Here is a 16632-nt window from a genome sequence, read left to right on the forward strand (position 1 = left end):
ACCTAATGAATAGAGCGGTCTGTGCTCTATCCTGGTTCTAATTCTGGCTCCAACACTTGTCTGCTGGATGACCTTGAGCAAGTCACTTCTGTGCCTCAGTTACCTCATTCATTCATTCAATTGTATTTATTGAGCACTTACTGTGTGCAGAGCACTGTACTAAGCTCTTGGGATTGACCGAGCCCCATGAGGGACAAGGGACTGTGTCCAATATGATTAGCTTATATCTACCCCAGCGCTTAAAACAGTGCTTGACACAAAAGCACTTAACAAGTACAATTATTATTATTAATTGGAAGACTTCCATGTCCCACAAGTAGCGTGTTTGCTGCACTCCAAGCCGTAGAAAGGTTGGGGGCACTTTTGCTTTGTCCTAAAGTTTTGTAGCTTCGAGTACTGAATTCTGGTTTGTATTCAGAATCCCCAAAACACCTTTCATGGCAAAATCAAACCTTGGGAATGTTTAGGCTTGATTTTTTTTTTCTTTTTTCCCCCACTAGGTACTTGTGTTGGCTCCAACCAGAGAACTTGCAAACCAGGTCGCCAAGGACTTCAAAGACATCACCAAAACCCTCACGGTGGCTTGCTTTTACGGTGGCACACCCTATAATGGCCAGAGTAAGTGGATTCCCCACAGCACCTGTATATGTGTACATATTTATTACTCTATTTATTTATTTTACTTGTACATATCTATTCTATTTATTTTATTTTGTTAGTGTGTTTGGTTTTGTTCTCTGTCTCCCCCTTTTAGACTGTGAGCCCACTGTTGGGTAGGGACCGTCTCTATAGGTTGCCAACTTGGACTTCCCAAGCGCTTAGTACAGTGCTGTGCACACAGTAAGCGCTCAATAAATACGATTGGTGATGATGCCTCAAAAGTGGAGATAATAAAGACAATGCTTCTAAGCCATGGATTCTCCTCTGATCCTGTTTCTTTGATTTCAGTCGACCTCATCCGAAAGGGAATCGACATTTTGGTGGGGACCCCGGGCCGTATTAAAGACCTTCTGGAGAGTGGCCGGTTAGATCTTACTAAACTGCGACATGTCGTGCTCGATGAAGTCGATCAGATGTTAGACATGGGCTTTGCTGAGGATGTGGAAAGTATCATAAGTGGAGCGTATAATAGAGGTAAATCTTCATTCCCAATATGAGGTTTCTGAAATCTAAAACCCTGTATGTCTTCAATTTCTAGGGAGTGGATTTCAACTCCTTTGTAAACCCCAAAGCTAATTACAGAAACAATGGGAAGAATTCTCGGGATTTTTTTCACTTTTTAGAGATGGCCCTTTCAGGAATGGGCGGCGGGGAGACTTTTGAGAGGTCTGGTATTACCTTGAAATATTTCTCTTCAGCCGTATTAATCGATTTTGTTTTTATTTACCTAAGAGTCAGAAGACAATCCTCAGACCCTGCTGTTTTCTGCAACTTGTCCACAGTGGGTGTACAAAGTGGCAAAGAAATACATGAAAGCCAAATACGAACAGGTAGACCTCATCGGAAGGTTGACCCAAAAGACCGCAACCACCGTGGAGGTAAGGAATCGGTCGATTCTCGGTTTACCGGTTCCAATTTATAGTGTCTGGTGGTGGTGGTGAAGCCGGGAATAAGTTCTGTTCGAGGACGTGGGCACGATCTTTCCCAAGATGTGGTGGGATCTTGTCCACAGGGAAGATGGGATCCAAATGCTTTTGGCTTTTGACACGGCACAGGTGACATTCACCTAAAGTTATTTTGGCAACTGCCGTCGTTTTATTTCTCACATTTATTTGGTTTCAAATATGACCTTGTGCTCGGCTTTGCTGGGTCAGATCAACGTCCCCTCCGAAAGCTGGGCTTCTGAGAGTCAGTAGATCGGTTTAAAGTGGTTTGATAGGAAAAGATTTCCTTGACAAACATTTACTGTCTTTCTCCTGTAGCATTTGGCTATCCAGTGTCGAGGGAACCACAGAGCTGCTGTGATTGGAGACGTCATCCAGGTCTACAGTGGAAATCAAGGGCGGGCCATTGTCTTTTGTGAGACAAAGAAAGATGCATCAGAAATGGCCTTGAATTCTAACATAAAACAGGTATGCATTTTCCTTCATTCATTAAATTGTATTTGAGTGCTTACTGGGTGCAGAGCATTGTACTAAGCTCTTGGGAAGAACAAGTCGGCAACATATGGAGACGGTCCCTACCCAACAACGGGCTCACAGTCTAGAAGGGGGGAGACAGACAACAAAACCAAACATGTAGACAGGGGTCAAAATCGTCAGAACAAGTAGATTTAAAGCTGTATGCACATCATTAACAAAATAAATAGAATAGTAAATACACTGGGAACAGAGGTGCCCACTTGGGCTGAGGCATGAAGGGAGAGGAAAGAGGGATGAGGAAGGTCGATGGTGATGGTTACCCGTGCTAGGTTTTAGAGCCCAGTAAGGACCACTATTGACCCACCCCTGCCTGGCATGTTTGGCAGTGGAGCTGCAGAGGCTGGAAACCGTGGTGCCACGGACTTAAAACTAGCTCTGCGGTCGCTCCTGAGCTTCAAGGATCCCCCCAAGGATGAGAAGATGGGACCTTCGTCCTTGTCCCCGAGCCCAGTGAACGGGGTGATGGCAGCAGCCTGTTGGCAGGGGGTGGAGCTGTGAACGGCCCTTACCCCAGTGGAGGTCATAGCTCGATCACAGAAACCTGAGGAGGACTAGGGCTAGATTCACCCAGAATAGTCAGGTGGACCCCCTCCAGCTACTGACCAGGTACTCCATCTCCACATCAAATCCCTTACTTTGGGTTTAGAGCACTCAATCAATCAATCAATCGTATTTATTGAGCGCTTACTGTGTGCAGAGCACTGTCGTAAGCGCTTGGGAAGTACAGGTTGGCAACACATAGAGACGGTCCCTACCCAGCAGTGGGCTCACAGTCTAGAAGGGGGAGACAGAGAACAAAACCCAACATTAACAAAATAAAATAAATAGAATAGATATGTACAGGTAAAATAAATATATAAATTGAGTAATAAATATATGCAAACATATACAGGCGCTGTGGGGAAGGGAAGGAGGTAAGACAGTGGGGATGGAGAGGGGGACGAAGAGGAGAGGAAGGAGGGGGCTCAGTCTGGGAAGGCCTGGAGGAGGTGAGCTCTCAGTAGGGCACTTAAGCGACTGTGATCATCATCATCATCAATCGTATTTATTGAGCGCTTACTGTGTGCAGAGCACTGTACTAAGCGCTTGGGAAGTACAAGTTGGGATGTAAAACTGCAAAGAGATGTGGGTGAAAAACCTCACTTGAGAGTCAGAAGAGCACAATCCCTCTAGACTGTAAGCCTGTTCTGGGCAGGGTTTGGCTCCTTATTCCTGTATTGTGCTTTCCGAGCACTTAGTACAGTGCTCTGCACACAGTGAACGCTCAATAAATATGACTGAATTGGCTGTCCCCCTCCCTTTCCTCACTGAACCATCCCTGTCGCCTTCTGGCTAGCTTGAGTGCCCTTTAACAATTCTGGTGCCTAATTATCTATTAATCTAATTTTGAGACCTTCCCTGACTAAGCCCTCCTTTCCTCTTCTCCCACTCCCTTCTGCGTCGCCCTGACTTGCTCCCTTTATTCATCCCCGCCTTTCAGCTCCATAGTACTGGTGTACATTTCAATTAATATCTGTCTCCCCCTCTAGACTGTAAGCTTGCTGTGGGCAGGAATGCGTCTGTTACATTGTTGTACTCTCCCAAGGGCGTAGGACAGTGCTCTGCAGAGTGAGCGTTCAGCGCTTAGCAGTGCTTTGCACATAGTAAGCGCTTAATAAATGCCATTATTATTATTATTATTATTAAATACAGTTGAATGAGTGAATGAATTTAGGTTCATGTGTTGGACACGTTTGGGTTGGGCTGAGGGAAGCATTCTTTAGGCTGAAAGATTAGTCACCATTGTGACTAAAGTGAAAAGCCTTTATGCTGTGTTTTCATATTAAAGCGATGAATATGCTTAATAGACGATTCTAGAAACCTGTTAGAACTTGAATTAACGCTACACATAAATTTATAACTCCCCAGAAGTATACATTTTAGGGTAAATGGTGTAGGGCATTAAGATAGCCAGGGATTAGGCAGCTCTGAAGAGCCCCAGGTAGCACTGATCTAACGAAGCAGCATTCTGAAGAAGCGAATTCTCTTTCAAATGAAAATGGCATTTTTGCCAGTATAGATGTAAATTTTCAAGATCCAACCGGTGAAATGTTGTAGATGTTTGATCACACGTACAAAAGAACTTTGCTTCTCATTTTGTTTTTGGTAAACAGGAAGCCCAGGCTCTACATGGCGACATTGCACAGGCCCAAAGGGAAATTACACTGAAGGGCTTTAGAAACGGGGTCTTTAAAGTTCTGGTGGCAACCAACGTGGCTGCTCGTGGTTTGGATATTCCAGAGGTCGATCTGGTGATACAGAGTTCACCTCCACAGGTAAGAAATGAGCAGGGTTGGGGGTTTTGTTGTTGTTGATTGCTTTGAGGAAACTAGTCTTTCTCTGACAGTGTTGCCAAAGGAATATCGCAGGTTCCTCTCCTTGGTATCCATCCTTATGGTTATGAGTGTACCTTTGGTCAAACATCACTAACTTTTCCCTCTAGTCATCATGCTGAACACTAGAGATACTTTCTATTCATTCATTCAATCGTATTGAGCGCTTACTGTGTGCAGAGCACTGTACTAAGTGCTTGGGAAGTCCAAATTGGCAACAACATCATCATCATCATCATCAATCGTATTTATTGAGAGCTTATTGTGTGCAGAGCACTGTACTAAGCGCTTGGGAAGTACAAGTTGGCAACATATAGAGACAGTCCCTACCCAGTAGTGGGCTCAGAGTCTGAAAGGGGAAGACAGAACAAAACCAAACATGCTAACAAAATAAAATAAATAGAATAGATACGTACAAGTAAAATAAATAAATAAATAGAGTAATAAATCTGTACAAACATATATACATACGTACAGGTGCTGTGGGGAAGGGAAGGAGGTAAGATGCGGGGGATGGAGGGGGGACGAGGGGGAGAGGAAGGAAGGGGTTCAGTGTGGGAAGGCCTCCTGGAGGAGGTGAGCTTTCAGTAGGGCCTTGAAGGGAGGAAGAGAGCTAGCTTGGCGGATGACATGTAGAGACGATCCCTATCCAACAGTGGGCTCACAGTCTAGAAGGGGGAGACGGAACAAAACATATTAACAAAATAAAATAAATAGAGTACATATGCACAAATAAAATAGAGTATGAATTTATACGTGTCCTTGTGGAACCGAAAGGCTTTTTTCTCTTCCCAAGCATACCACCTCCCTCTGTAATGATGAACTGGAAGAAACTGCTTTTATATCATTATTCTTGCTGTATCTAAAGGACTGTAGTTTGAAAGGGCAAACTGCCTGAACTCTTAAGAGTTTTTTCTCTAGTAATCAGTAGTTTTTATTGAATGTCGCCCCTGGGTAGAGAGTTGGGTGAGTACAAGAGAGCTAGGAAATCTCAAGGAGCAGGGAAAACAGGCACTGAAGTAAATTATACACAGGAAGAAGTTAGAGTATGTTGGGTGGTACTGTTGTCTGTGGGAGTTTTTGAAATTATTCTACCTAATTAAATGTTGGGCCTCAGTGAGGCCCTGAGAACTCACAGCTTTCTGGGCCTGGGGGCGGGTTAATAATAATAGTAATGGCATTTATTAAGCGCTTATGTGCATAGCACTGTTCTGAGCGCCGGGGAGGTTACAAGGTGATCAGGTGGTCCCACGGGGGGCTCACAGTCTTCATCCCCATTTTACAGATGAGGTAACTGAGGCCCGGAGAAGTGAAGTGACTTGCCCACAGTCACACAGCTGACAATTGGCGGAGCCGGGATTAGAACCCATGACCTCTGACTCCAAAGCCTCTTTTCAACTGAGCCACGCTGCTTCTGGGGGAACTGCTAGTAGACAGCGGTGGGGAAAGATCTCAAAAGTGTGAAGGGAAGCGATTTGGTGGTCCTGAAACGGCTGCAGGGAGAGTTGGGGATGGGGAAACCGCCCCCAGATTTGAGGAGAGGAAGATCTGGAAATACCTCCATATTCCTTCTCTCCTTTCTGCTCTTCAGTTCTATTCTGCTTCCATTTTTATCCTGTAAGTAGACAAATAGTGCGACCCTCCCTTTCTGTATCCATTTTGACTTAGGACGTCGAGTCTTACATCCATCGTTCCGGACGCACCGGTCGAGCTGGGCGTACGGGGATCTGCATTTGCTTTTTTCAGCCAAAGGAGAGAGGTCAGCTAAGATACGTGGAGCAGAAATCGGTGAGTAGAGTTAATTAACGGGAGGGCAGTTCTCTAAGCCCCGCGGTATGCACAGCACATGTACATATATGTAACTTATTCATATTGTCGGTCTCGCCCTCTAGGCTATTAGCTCGTTGTGGGTACAGAATGGTCATTCAATCATACACTTATTGAGCGCTTACTGCTTGCAAAGTACTACACGATTGTGTCTGTACTGTTATAGCTTGGTGCTTAGCACAGGAGAAGCAGCATGGCACAGTGTGAAGAGCGCGGGCTTGAGATTCAGAAGTCATGGGTTTGAATCCCACCTCCCCCACATGTCTGCTGTGTGACCGTGGGCAAGCCACTTAACTTCTCTGTGCCTCAATCAATCAATCAATCATATTTATTGAGCGCTTACTATGTGCAGAGCACTGTACTAAGCGCTTGGGAAGTGCAAATTGGCAACATATAGAGACAGTCCCTACCCAACATTGGGCTCACAGTCTGAAGTTCTCTCATCTGTAAAATGGGGACTGACTGTGGGAGAATCTGGTCACCTTGTATTTCTCCCCCCCCCCAGCGCTTAGAACATAGTGCTTAACAAATACCAACATTATTATTATTATTATTACAATACTCCACATACAGCACTCAATAAATATGATTGTCTTCTATATGTTGCCAACTTGTACTTCCCAAGTGCTTAGTACAGTGCTCTGCCCACAGTAAGCGCTCAATAAATACGATTGATTGATTTTGACTGTGAGCCCGCTGTTGGGTAGGGACCGTCTCTATTTGTTGCAAACTTGTACTTCCCGAGTGCTTAGTACAGTGCTCTGCACACAGTAAGCGCTCAATAAATATGATTGAATGAATGAATGATTGAATAAATGCACAAATAAATGTATGAATGTGGTTTTTAATGTGGATCCCAAAAACAGAGCTTGATTTTTTTTTTTTTAATTTTTTTTAAGCCTTGCAAACATTGACTTTTTGGAATGAAAAGCCCTGTAGTGAATGAAGCTTCTGGGGGAGCCCAGAAGATTCATTCGTTCAATCGTGTTCTGTTTATTTTATTTTGTTAGTATGTTTGGTTTTGTTCTCTGTCTCCCCCTTTTAGACTGTGAGCCCACTGTTGGGTAGGGACTGTCTCTGTATGTTGCCAATTTGTACTTCTCAAGCGCTTAGTACAGTGCTCTGCACACAGTAAGCGCTCAATAAATACGATTGATGATGATGATGATGATTGAGCACCTACTGCTGGGGTGACGTCGGTGAGGTCAGGGTTATTCATTCAGTCGTATTTATTGAGCGCTTACTGTGTGCAAAGCACTCTACAAAGCGCTTGGGAGAGCACACTAAAGCAACAGACAGACGCATCCCCTGCCCACAACGAGCTCACCATCTAGATGGGGGAGACGGACATTAATGCAAATAAATAAACAGTTAAATTACAGGCATATACCTTCACATACAGGTGAAAATGCCTAAAATACTAGGTGCAGTGCCAGACAACGGGGTTCTGGGCATGTGTGATGACCTCGTGGTAAAAACCACGTCAGAGCGGCATTCTCGTTAAACTCCCACAGGTTAAAACGTAGCATTTGACTGAATCAAATAAGAACTTAATCAGTAGGTCGGTGGCATTTATTGTATGGTATTATGGTACTTATTGAGCGCTTACTACGTAAAGACTTTCTCCATTCTTTCCATTTTTAGGGGATTACCTTTAAACACGTAGATATTCCATCTGTAGTAGATGTAATTCAAGCCTCCAGCAAAGATGCTATCAGGTATGATTTGAGACCACTTTTAAGACAGTACAAGTTGGGTGTTTTTTTAAGATACGTGATTGATCCACGATGGGTTATTAGAGGGTAAAGTTATGTAAAAATACCATTAGTACACTTAGGATGTGTTGTCAATCAATCAATCGTATTTATTGAGCACTTACTGTGTGCAGAGTATTATGTTTCAGACTCCATCAATTGCTCTATTCCTCCAAGCGTGCTTTGCAGAATATTGGGACGGGTAAACCGTTAGCCTGACCTAGTCTAGGATGCCTTTTGATATTATAAACAACTTCCATAGGACAAAGTTTACTGTTTGCTCTTGGCAATCCCTTATGGGTTTCTTTTTTCCAAAGATAATCATACAATAATAATAATAATAATAATGGCATTTATTAAGTGCTTACTATGTGCAAAGCACTGTTCTAAGCGCTGGGGAAGTTACAATAATAATAATAATAATGGCATTTATTAAGCACTTACTATGTACAAAGCACTGTTCTAAGTGCTGGGGAGGTTACAATAATAATGATGGCATTTATTAAGCGCTTACTATGTACAAAGCACAGTTCTAAGCCCTGGGGAGGTTACAATAATAATAATAATGATGGCATTTATTAAGCGCTTACTATGTACAAAGCACTATTCTAAGCGCTGGGGAGGTTACAATAATAATAATAGTAATAATAATAATGGCATTTATTAAGCGCTTACTATATACAAAGCACTGTTCTAAGCGCTGGGGAGGTTACAATAATAATAATAATAATGATGGCATTTATTAAGCACTTACTATGTACAAAGCACTGTTCTAAGCACTGGGGAGGATACAAGGTGAAAGAATTCCCATTTAGCAAAACCCCCCGAATTCTGTGTCATCATGAAGGCTTTTCGCTTTGACTGTTTTTCCAGACAGAGGAGACTGAAGGGCAATTATTGGCAGCCTATTTTAGCCCGCTTTAATAATAATGATAATAATAATGGCATTTATTAAGCGCTTACTACGTGAAAAGCACTGTTCTAAGCGCTGGGGAAGTTACAAGGTGATCAGGTTGTCCCACGGGGGGCTTACAGTCTTCATCCCCATTTTATAGAGCCCCTTTTAGACTGAGCCCACTGTTGGGTAGGGACTGTCTCTATATGTTGCCAACTTGTACTTCCCAAGCGCTTACTACAGTGCTGTGCACACAGTAAGCGCTCAGTAAATATGATTGATTGATAATAATGATGGTATTTGTTAAGCGCTTACTATGTGCAAAGCACTGGTCTAAGCGCCGGGGAGGTTACAAGGTGATCAGGTTGTCTCAATGTGGGGGGCTCACAGTCTTAGTCCCCATTTTACAGATTCATTCATTCAGTCGTATTTATTGAGCGCTTACTGTGTGCAGAGCACTGTCCTAAGCGCTTGGGAAGTACAAGTTGGCAACATATAGAGACGGTCCCTCCCCAACGGTGGGCTCACAGTCTAGTTACAGATGAGGTAACTGAGGCCCAGAGAAGGGAAGTGACTTGCCCAAAGTCACACAGCTGACATGTGGCGGAGGCGGGATTAGAACCCATGACCTCTGACTCCCAAGCCCGGGCTCTTTCCACTGAGCCGCGCTGCTTTTCTTCCTACTCTGGGAGTAAAGCCTGCTTTTATATTAGACTGGTTCTGGGATTCAAAAAGATGAGGCAGACAAGTGTATCAATTCAGAAGAATTCACTATAATAAAAAGAAATGAAAATGAAAGAAAACAAATCGTCGGCACCCCTTTGCTCTGAAAACGTTTCTTAAGCTGTACTCACGTGTGACTCTCTGTTCGTGTAGCTCCCTGGCTTCTGTGCCCGAGGAAGCCCTCGAAAAGTTCCGCTCGTACGCCAAGACGCTGATCGAGGAGAAGGGGGCGGTGGAGGCGTTGGCCGCGGCTTTAGCCCACATCGCGGGTGCCTCCAGCTTCCAGCAGCGTTCCCTCATCAGTTCCGACAAGGTAGGCATGTCCGTGGAGAATAACCCCTGCCACGGGTTATCAGATCGGGATTCAAAAAGATAAGGCAGACACGTGCATCAGATCGGGATTCAAAAAGATAAGGCAGACACGTGCATCAGATCGGGATTCAAAAAGATAAGGCAGACACGTGCATCAGATCGGGATTCAAAAAGATAAGGCAGACACGTGCGTCAAATCGGGATTCAAAAATAAGGCAGACACGTGCATCAGATCGGGATTCAAAAAGATAAGGCAGACACGTGTATCAAATCGGAATTCAAAAAGATAAGGCAGACACGTGTATCACATCGGGATTCAAAAAGATAAGGCAGACACGTGCATCAGATCGGGATTCAAAAATAAGGCAGGCACGTGCATCAAATCGGGATTCAAAAAGATAAGGCAGGCACGTGTATCAGATCGGGATTCAAAAAGATAAGGCAGACACGTGTATCAAATCGGGATTCAAAAATAAGGCAGACACGTGGGTCAAATCGGGATTCAAAAAGATAAGGCAGACACGTGCATCAAATCGGGATTCAAAAAGATAAGGCAGGCACGTGCATCAAATCGGGATTCAAAAAGATAAGGCAGGCACGTGTATCAGATCGGGATTCAAGAAGATAAGGCAGACACGTGCATCAAATCGGGATTCAAAAAGATAAGGCAGACACGTGTATCAGATCGGGATTCAAAAAGATAGGGCAGACACGTGCATCAGATCGGGATTCAAAAAGATAAAGCAGGCACGTGGATAAGATCGGGATTCAAAAAGATAAGGCAGACACGTGTATCAATTCAGAAGAATTCACTATAATAATAATGATGGCATTTGTTAAGCGCTTACTATGTGCCAAGCACTGTTCTAAGCGCTGGAGAAGTTACAAGGTGATCAGGTTGTCCCAAGTGGGGCTCGCAGTCTTCATCTTCATTTTACAGATGAGGTAACTGAGGCTCAGAGAAGTGAAATGACGTGCCCGAGGTCACACAGCAGACATGTGGCTGAGGCGGGATTAGAACCCATAACCTCTGACTCCCAAGCCTGGGCTCTTTCCACTGAGCCGTGCTGCTTTTCTTCCTACTGTGGGAGTAAAGCCTGCTTTTATATTAGACTGGTTCTGGGATTCAAAAAGATAAGGCAGGCAAGTGTATCAATTCAGAAGAATTCACAATAATAATAATAATGATGGCATTTGTTAAGCGCCTACTATGTGCCAGGCACTGTTCTAAGCACTGGAGGAGATACAAGGTGATCAGGTTGTCCCAAGTGGGGCTCGCAGTCTTCATCCTCATTTTACAGATGGGGTAACTGAGGCTCAGAGAAGTGAAATGATGTGCTCGAGGTCACACAGCAGACATGTGGCTGAGGCGGGATTAGAACCCATGACCTCTGACTCCCAAGCCCGGGCTCTTTCCACTAAGCCGTGCTGCTTTTCTTCCTACTCTGGGAGTAAAGCCTGCTTTTATATTAGACTGGTTCTGGGATTCAAAAAGATAAGGCAGGCAAGTGTATCAATTCAGAAGAATTCGCTATAATAATAATAATAATGATGGTATTTGTTAAGCGCTTACTATGTGCAAAGCACTGTTTGAAGCGCTGGAGGGGATACAAGGTGATCAGGTTGTCCCACATGGGGCTCGCAGTCTTCATCCCCATTTTCCAGATGAGGGAACTGAGGCTCAGAGAAGAGAAGTGACTTGCCCAAGGTCACACAGCTGACGCGGAGGGGCGGAATTAGAACCCATGACCTCTGACTCCCAAGCCCGGGCTCTTTCCACTGAGCCGTGCTGCTTTTCTTCCTACTCTGGGAGTAAAGCCTGCTTTTATAATAGACTGGTTCTGGGATTCAAAAAGGTAAGGCAGACACATGTATCAATTCAGAAGAATTCCATAGTTATCAATATTGTCATCTTTTAAATTTTTGTGCTAATAATTATGGTACTTGTTGGGCGCTTATTATATGCCCAGCACCGTTCTAAGGTATTTAAGCACTTACTATGTAGCAAGCACTATTATAAGTGCTGGAATAGATACAAGTTCTATCGGGTTGCTCACAATCCCTGGCCCACATAAGGCTCAGAGTCTACGTAGTAGGATTCAATCCCCATTTTACAGTTGAGGAAACTGAGGCACCGAGAAGCGAGGGGACTTGCCCGAGCAGGCAAGCGGTAGAACTGGCATTAGAGCCCAGATCCTCTGATTCCCCAGCCGGTGTTCTTTCCACGAGGCCACGCTGCTTCTCTAATCTGTCTCCAATTTACCGCCCTCAAATGAGTAGAAGAAAATCAATGCCCACAGCCGATTAATGATACTCGTTGAGCGCCCACCGTTTGCAGAGCGCTGTGCTAAGTGGTCGGGGGCGTATACTACAACACAGTTGATGGAAACTTCCCTGCCCATAACCAAAGTTACTCCAGAAGGCGAAACAGACATTAATGGCAAGGAATAAGTTATAGCTATGAATGCTGAGGGGGGCCTGTACTCTAAAAAAATTACTATCGTGGATTTTACAGTCTAGTAGAAGTGAAGCCCCTTGCGCGACTTGTTTCGGTAGATCAGTAAGTATCAAACATAACCCTGGCAAGTTGCGGAGTGTTGAAATAGCCATGTTTTCTCCCTCCCCGGGGGTCACATCTCCTTTAAAGTTGGCTTCCGTGTGCCAGCAAACTGAGTCCTCCAACGTATTTATTACTCTTTATTTATTTATTTATTTATTTATTTATTTATTTATTTACTTTACTTTACTTTACTTTACTTTACTTGTACATGATCTATTCTATTTATTTCATTTTGTTAGTATGTTTGGTTTTGTCCCCCCCTTTTAGACTGTGAGCCCACTGGTGGGTAGGGACTGTCTCTAGATGTTGCCAATTTGTACTTCCCAAGCGCTTAGTCCGGTGCTCTGCACACAGTAAGCGCTCAATAAATACGATTGATGATGATGACTAAAAAAAGTAGAAATCATCAAGCACTTTTTTTAAAAACTAATCATTATGAATAGTTCCCCTCCTCCCCCTCCATCCCCTCCCCACAGCACATTCATTCATTTCATTCAATCGTATTTATTGAGCGCTCACTGTGTGCGGAGCACTGGAGTAAGCGCTTGGGAAGTACAAGTTGGCAACACATCGAGACGGTCCCTACCCAACAATCAATCAATCGTATTTATTGAACGCTTACTGTGTGCAGAGCACTGTACTAAGCGCTTGGGAAGTACAAGTTGGCAACACATAGAGACGGTCCCTACCCATCAGTGGGCTCACAGTGTTAAAGGGGGGAGACGGACAACAAAATAAGCAAGTAGAGAGGCCAAGCACCGAGCTGGGGTAGATACAAGATCATCGGAGAGGACACAGTCCCTGTCCCACATGGGGCTCATCAATATGTATCTATGTTCATACAGATTTATTACTCTACTTATTTTATTTGTACATATTTATTCTATTTTATTTTGTTTGTTTTGTTGTCTGTCTCCCCCTTCTAGACTGTGAGCCCACTCTTGGGTAGGGACCGTCTCTATATGTTGCCAACTTGTACTCCCCAAGCGCTTAGGACAGTGCTCTGCACACAGTAAGCGCTCAGTAAATACGATTGAATGAATGAATGACTAGTTGGCTACTGTTTTAAAGTGTAACTTGTATGTCAAGCTGATTTCATTCATTCAATCATTTATAGAGCACTGTACTTGGAGAGCAGCGTGGCTCAGTGGAAAGAGCCCGGGCTTTGGAGTCAGAGGTCATGGGTTCAAATCCTGGCTCCGCCACTTAGCTGTGTGACCTTGGGCAAGTCACTTAACTTCTCTGAGCCTCGGTTCCCTCATCTGTAAAATGAGGATGAAGACTGTGAGCCCCACGTGGGGCAACCTGATTACCTTGTATCTGCTCCAGCGCTTAGAACAGTGCTGGGCACACAGTAAGCGCTTAACAAATACCAACATTGTTATTATTATTATTATTATTATTATTAAGTGCTTGGGAAGTACAAGTTGGCAACATCTAGAGATGGTCCCTACCCAACAATGGGCTCACAGTCTAGAAGGGGGAGAGCACCCAGGGGAGAGATTTGCAGCCTCCTCCGGTCTTGGCGTGCTTCTGTCCTCCCTCCCTTCAGCCCCCGTTACCCCGAATAAGTGGAAAATTGCCCTTTTGTGTGAACTGATAAAACATGTTGAAATCACTTGTTTCGTGTGCTTGTTCTGAAGGGATTTGTGACTATGGCCTTGGAATGTTCCGAAGAGTTGAAGCATCCTAACGCTGCCCAGACGGAACTCAGAGCCAAGCTGCCTGCTGACCTTGCGGCCCAAGTAACCAGAATGTGCCTTCTGAAAGGGAAAAAAGTAAGTCTTCCTAAGCGTTGTTGATTGTGGTCCGTGTATCATGCCCATTTCAAGCACGGTAGCCAGAGGGGAAAGGCCTGACGCCCAAGGGAGCGTCGATAATTGCGATGTCTTCAGCGCTTACTGTGAGCCCCGAGCACTGTACCGAGGGACGGTATAGGTGGATCAGACACAGTCCCTATCCCACATTGGACTTTCAGTCTGGGGGAAGGAGAACAGGTTGAAGCCCCATTTTGCAGATCAATCAACCAATCAACCGTATTTATTGAGCACTTACTGTGTGCAGAGCACTGTACTAAGCGCTTGGGAAGGACAAGTTGGCATCTAGAGGCAGTCCCTACCCAACAGTGGGCTCACGGTCTAAAAGGGGGAGACAGAGAACAAAACCAAACATGCTAACAAAATAAAATAGATAGATTAGATATGTACAGGTAAAATAAATAGAGTAATAAATACGTACAAACATATATACAGATATACAGATGAGAAAACTGAGGTCCAGAGACGTTAAAAGACTCCCAAGATCGCCCAACGGGCAGAGCCAGGATTAGAACCCAGTTTCTCTTGAGTCCTAGGCCCGTGCTGTTTCCATTAGGCCACACAGTCAGTTGTGCTTGCCCATTTCTCTCACTAAGCACTCCAGGTGCTTCTGGCCGTTTATTCATTCAATCGTATTTATTGAGCACTTACTGTGTGCAGAGCACTGGACTAAGCGCTTGGGAAGTACAAGTTGGCAACATATAGAGATGGTCCCTACCCAAGAACGGGCTCACAGTCTAGAAGGGGGAGACAGACAACAAAACAAAACATTAACCAAATAAAAGAAATAGAATAAATATGTACTAATAAAATGAATAGAGTAATAATAAATACAATTGAATGAAAGGATATATCAATCAATCAATCGTATTTATTGAGCGCTTACTGTGTGCAGAGCACTGTACTAAGCGCTTGGGAAGTACAAGTTGGCAACATATAGAGAGGGTCCCTACCCAACAACAGGCTCACAGTCTAGGAGGGGGAGACAGGGAACAAAACAAAACATATGAACAAAATAAAATAAATAGAATAAATATGTACAAATAAAATGAATAGGGTAATAATAAATACAATTGAATGAACGGTTATATCAATCGTATTTGAGCGCTTACTGTGTGCAGAGCACTGTACTAATCACTTGGGAAGTACAAGTTGGCAGCATGTAGAGACAGTCCCTACCCAACAGCGGGCTCACAGTCTAGGAGGGGGAGACAGAGAACAAAACAAAACATATGAACAAAATAAGTAGAATAAATATGTACAAATAAAATGAATAGAGTAATAATAAATACAATTGAATGAACGGATATATCAATCGTATTTATTGAGCGCTTACTGTGTGCAGAGCACTGTACGAAGCGCTTGGGAAGTACAAGTTGGCAACATATAGAGACGGTCCTTACCCAACAACGGGCTCACAGTCTAGAAGGGGGAGACAGACAACAAAACATATGAACAAAATAAAATAAATAGAATAAATCTGTACGAATAAAAAATAAATAAATGATAAATCGGCCAGGGTTCCGATTACCTGACGGCCACCGCTGAGGAGCGAACATTTACCATGTGGAGAACCCAGTTGCTTAGGAGGTGATGTGGATAAAAATGGTCCAGAAATTAAGGGTCTTTGATTTCTCCAACAGTGTACTCTAGCGTTAGATTTAGCTAACCTGAGGGCTCCTGTTGAGGATGCTCTCTGACACTGAGTACCTCTGGTAATGAAAGTATTCAGCACTTAGAACAGTGCTTTGCACATAGTAAGCGCTTAACAAATACCATCATTATTATTATTATTCACCCTTGGAAGTGGGGCAGCCTTATAGTAATAATAATGATGATGTTGGTATTTGTTAAGCGCTTACTCTGTGCTGAGCACTGTTCTAAGCGCTGGGGTACGTACAGGGTAATCCGGTTGTCCCACATGGGGCTCACAGTCTTAATCCCCATTTTATTGATGAGGTAACTGAGGCACAGAGAAGTTGTGACTTGCCCAAAGTCACACAGCTGACAAGTGGAGGAGCGGAATTAGAACCCACGACCCAAATCTGTCCTCTTTCCACTAAGCCATGCTGCTTCTTAGTAGTAATAGTAGTAGACGACTAGTATTTATTGAGTGCCCACTGCTCTGTATTAAGGGCTTGGGGAAAAGAGAGGAGAAGGAAGAGAAAGGTATGAGGACACTTATTTCCCTCCTTAAATCAAGGGAGGGGCAGAGGGGAAATAGGTTAAGG

General features: G+C 44.0%; 1 protein-coding gene across 1 annotated transcript in view; it reads left to right on the top strand.

Annotated features, from left to right (window-relative positions):
• The window catches only part of LOC119925567 (ATP-dependent RNA helicase DDX50-like), a 31963-nt gene that overhangs the window by 10822 nt on the left and 4509 nt on the right, over positions 1-16632 (top strand). Inside the window, exons 5-13 of the mRNA XM_038743861.1 lie at positions 501-618; positions 949-1134; positions 1393-1538; positions 1923-2072; positions 4295-4456; positions 6182-6301; positions 7985-8058; positions 9866-10025; positions 14228-14362. Of these exons, the coding sequence (XP_038599789.1) occupies positions 501-618; positions 949-1134; positions 1393-1538; positions 1923-2072; positions 4295-4456; positions 6182-6301; positions 7985-8058; positions 9866-10025; positions 14228-14362 (1251 nt within the window). The remainder of the gene's footprint in view (positions 1-500; positions 619-948; positions 1135-1392; positions 1539-1922; positions 2073-4294; positions 4457-6181; positions 6302-7984; positions 8059-9865; positions 10026-14227; positions 14363-16632) is intronic.

This window comes from Tachyglossus aculeatus, chromosome 3 (genome assembly GCF_015852505.1).
Source record: "Tachyglossus aculeatus isolate mTacAcu1 chromosome 3, mTacAcu1.pri, whole genome shotgun sequence".
NCBI classification, from domain to species: Eukaryota; Metazoa; Chordata; class Mammalia; order Monotremata; family Tachyglossidae; genus Tachyglossus; species Tachyglossus aculeatus.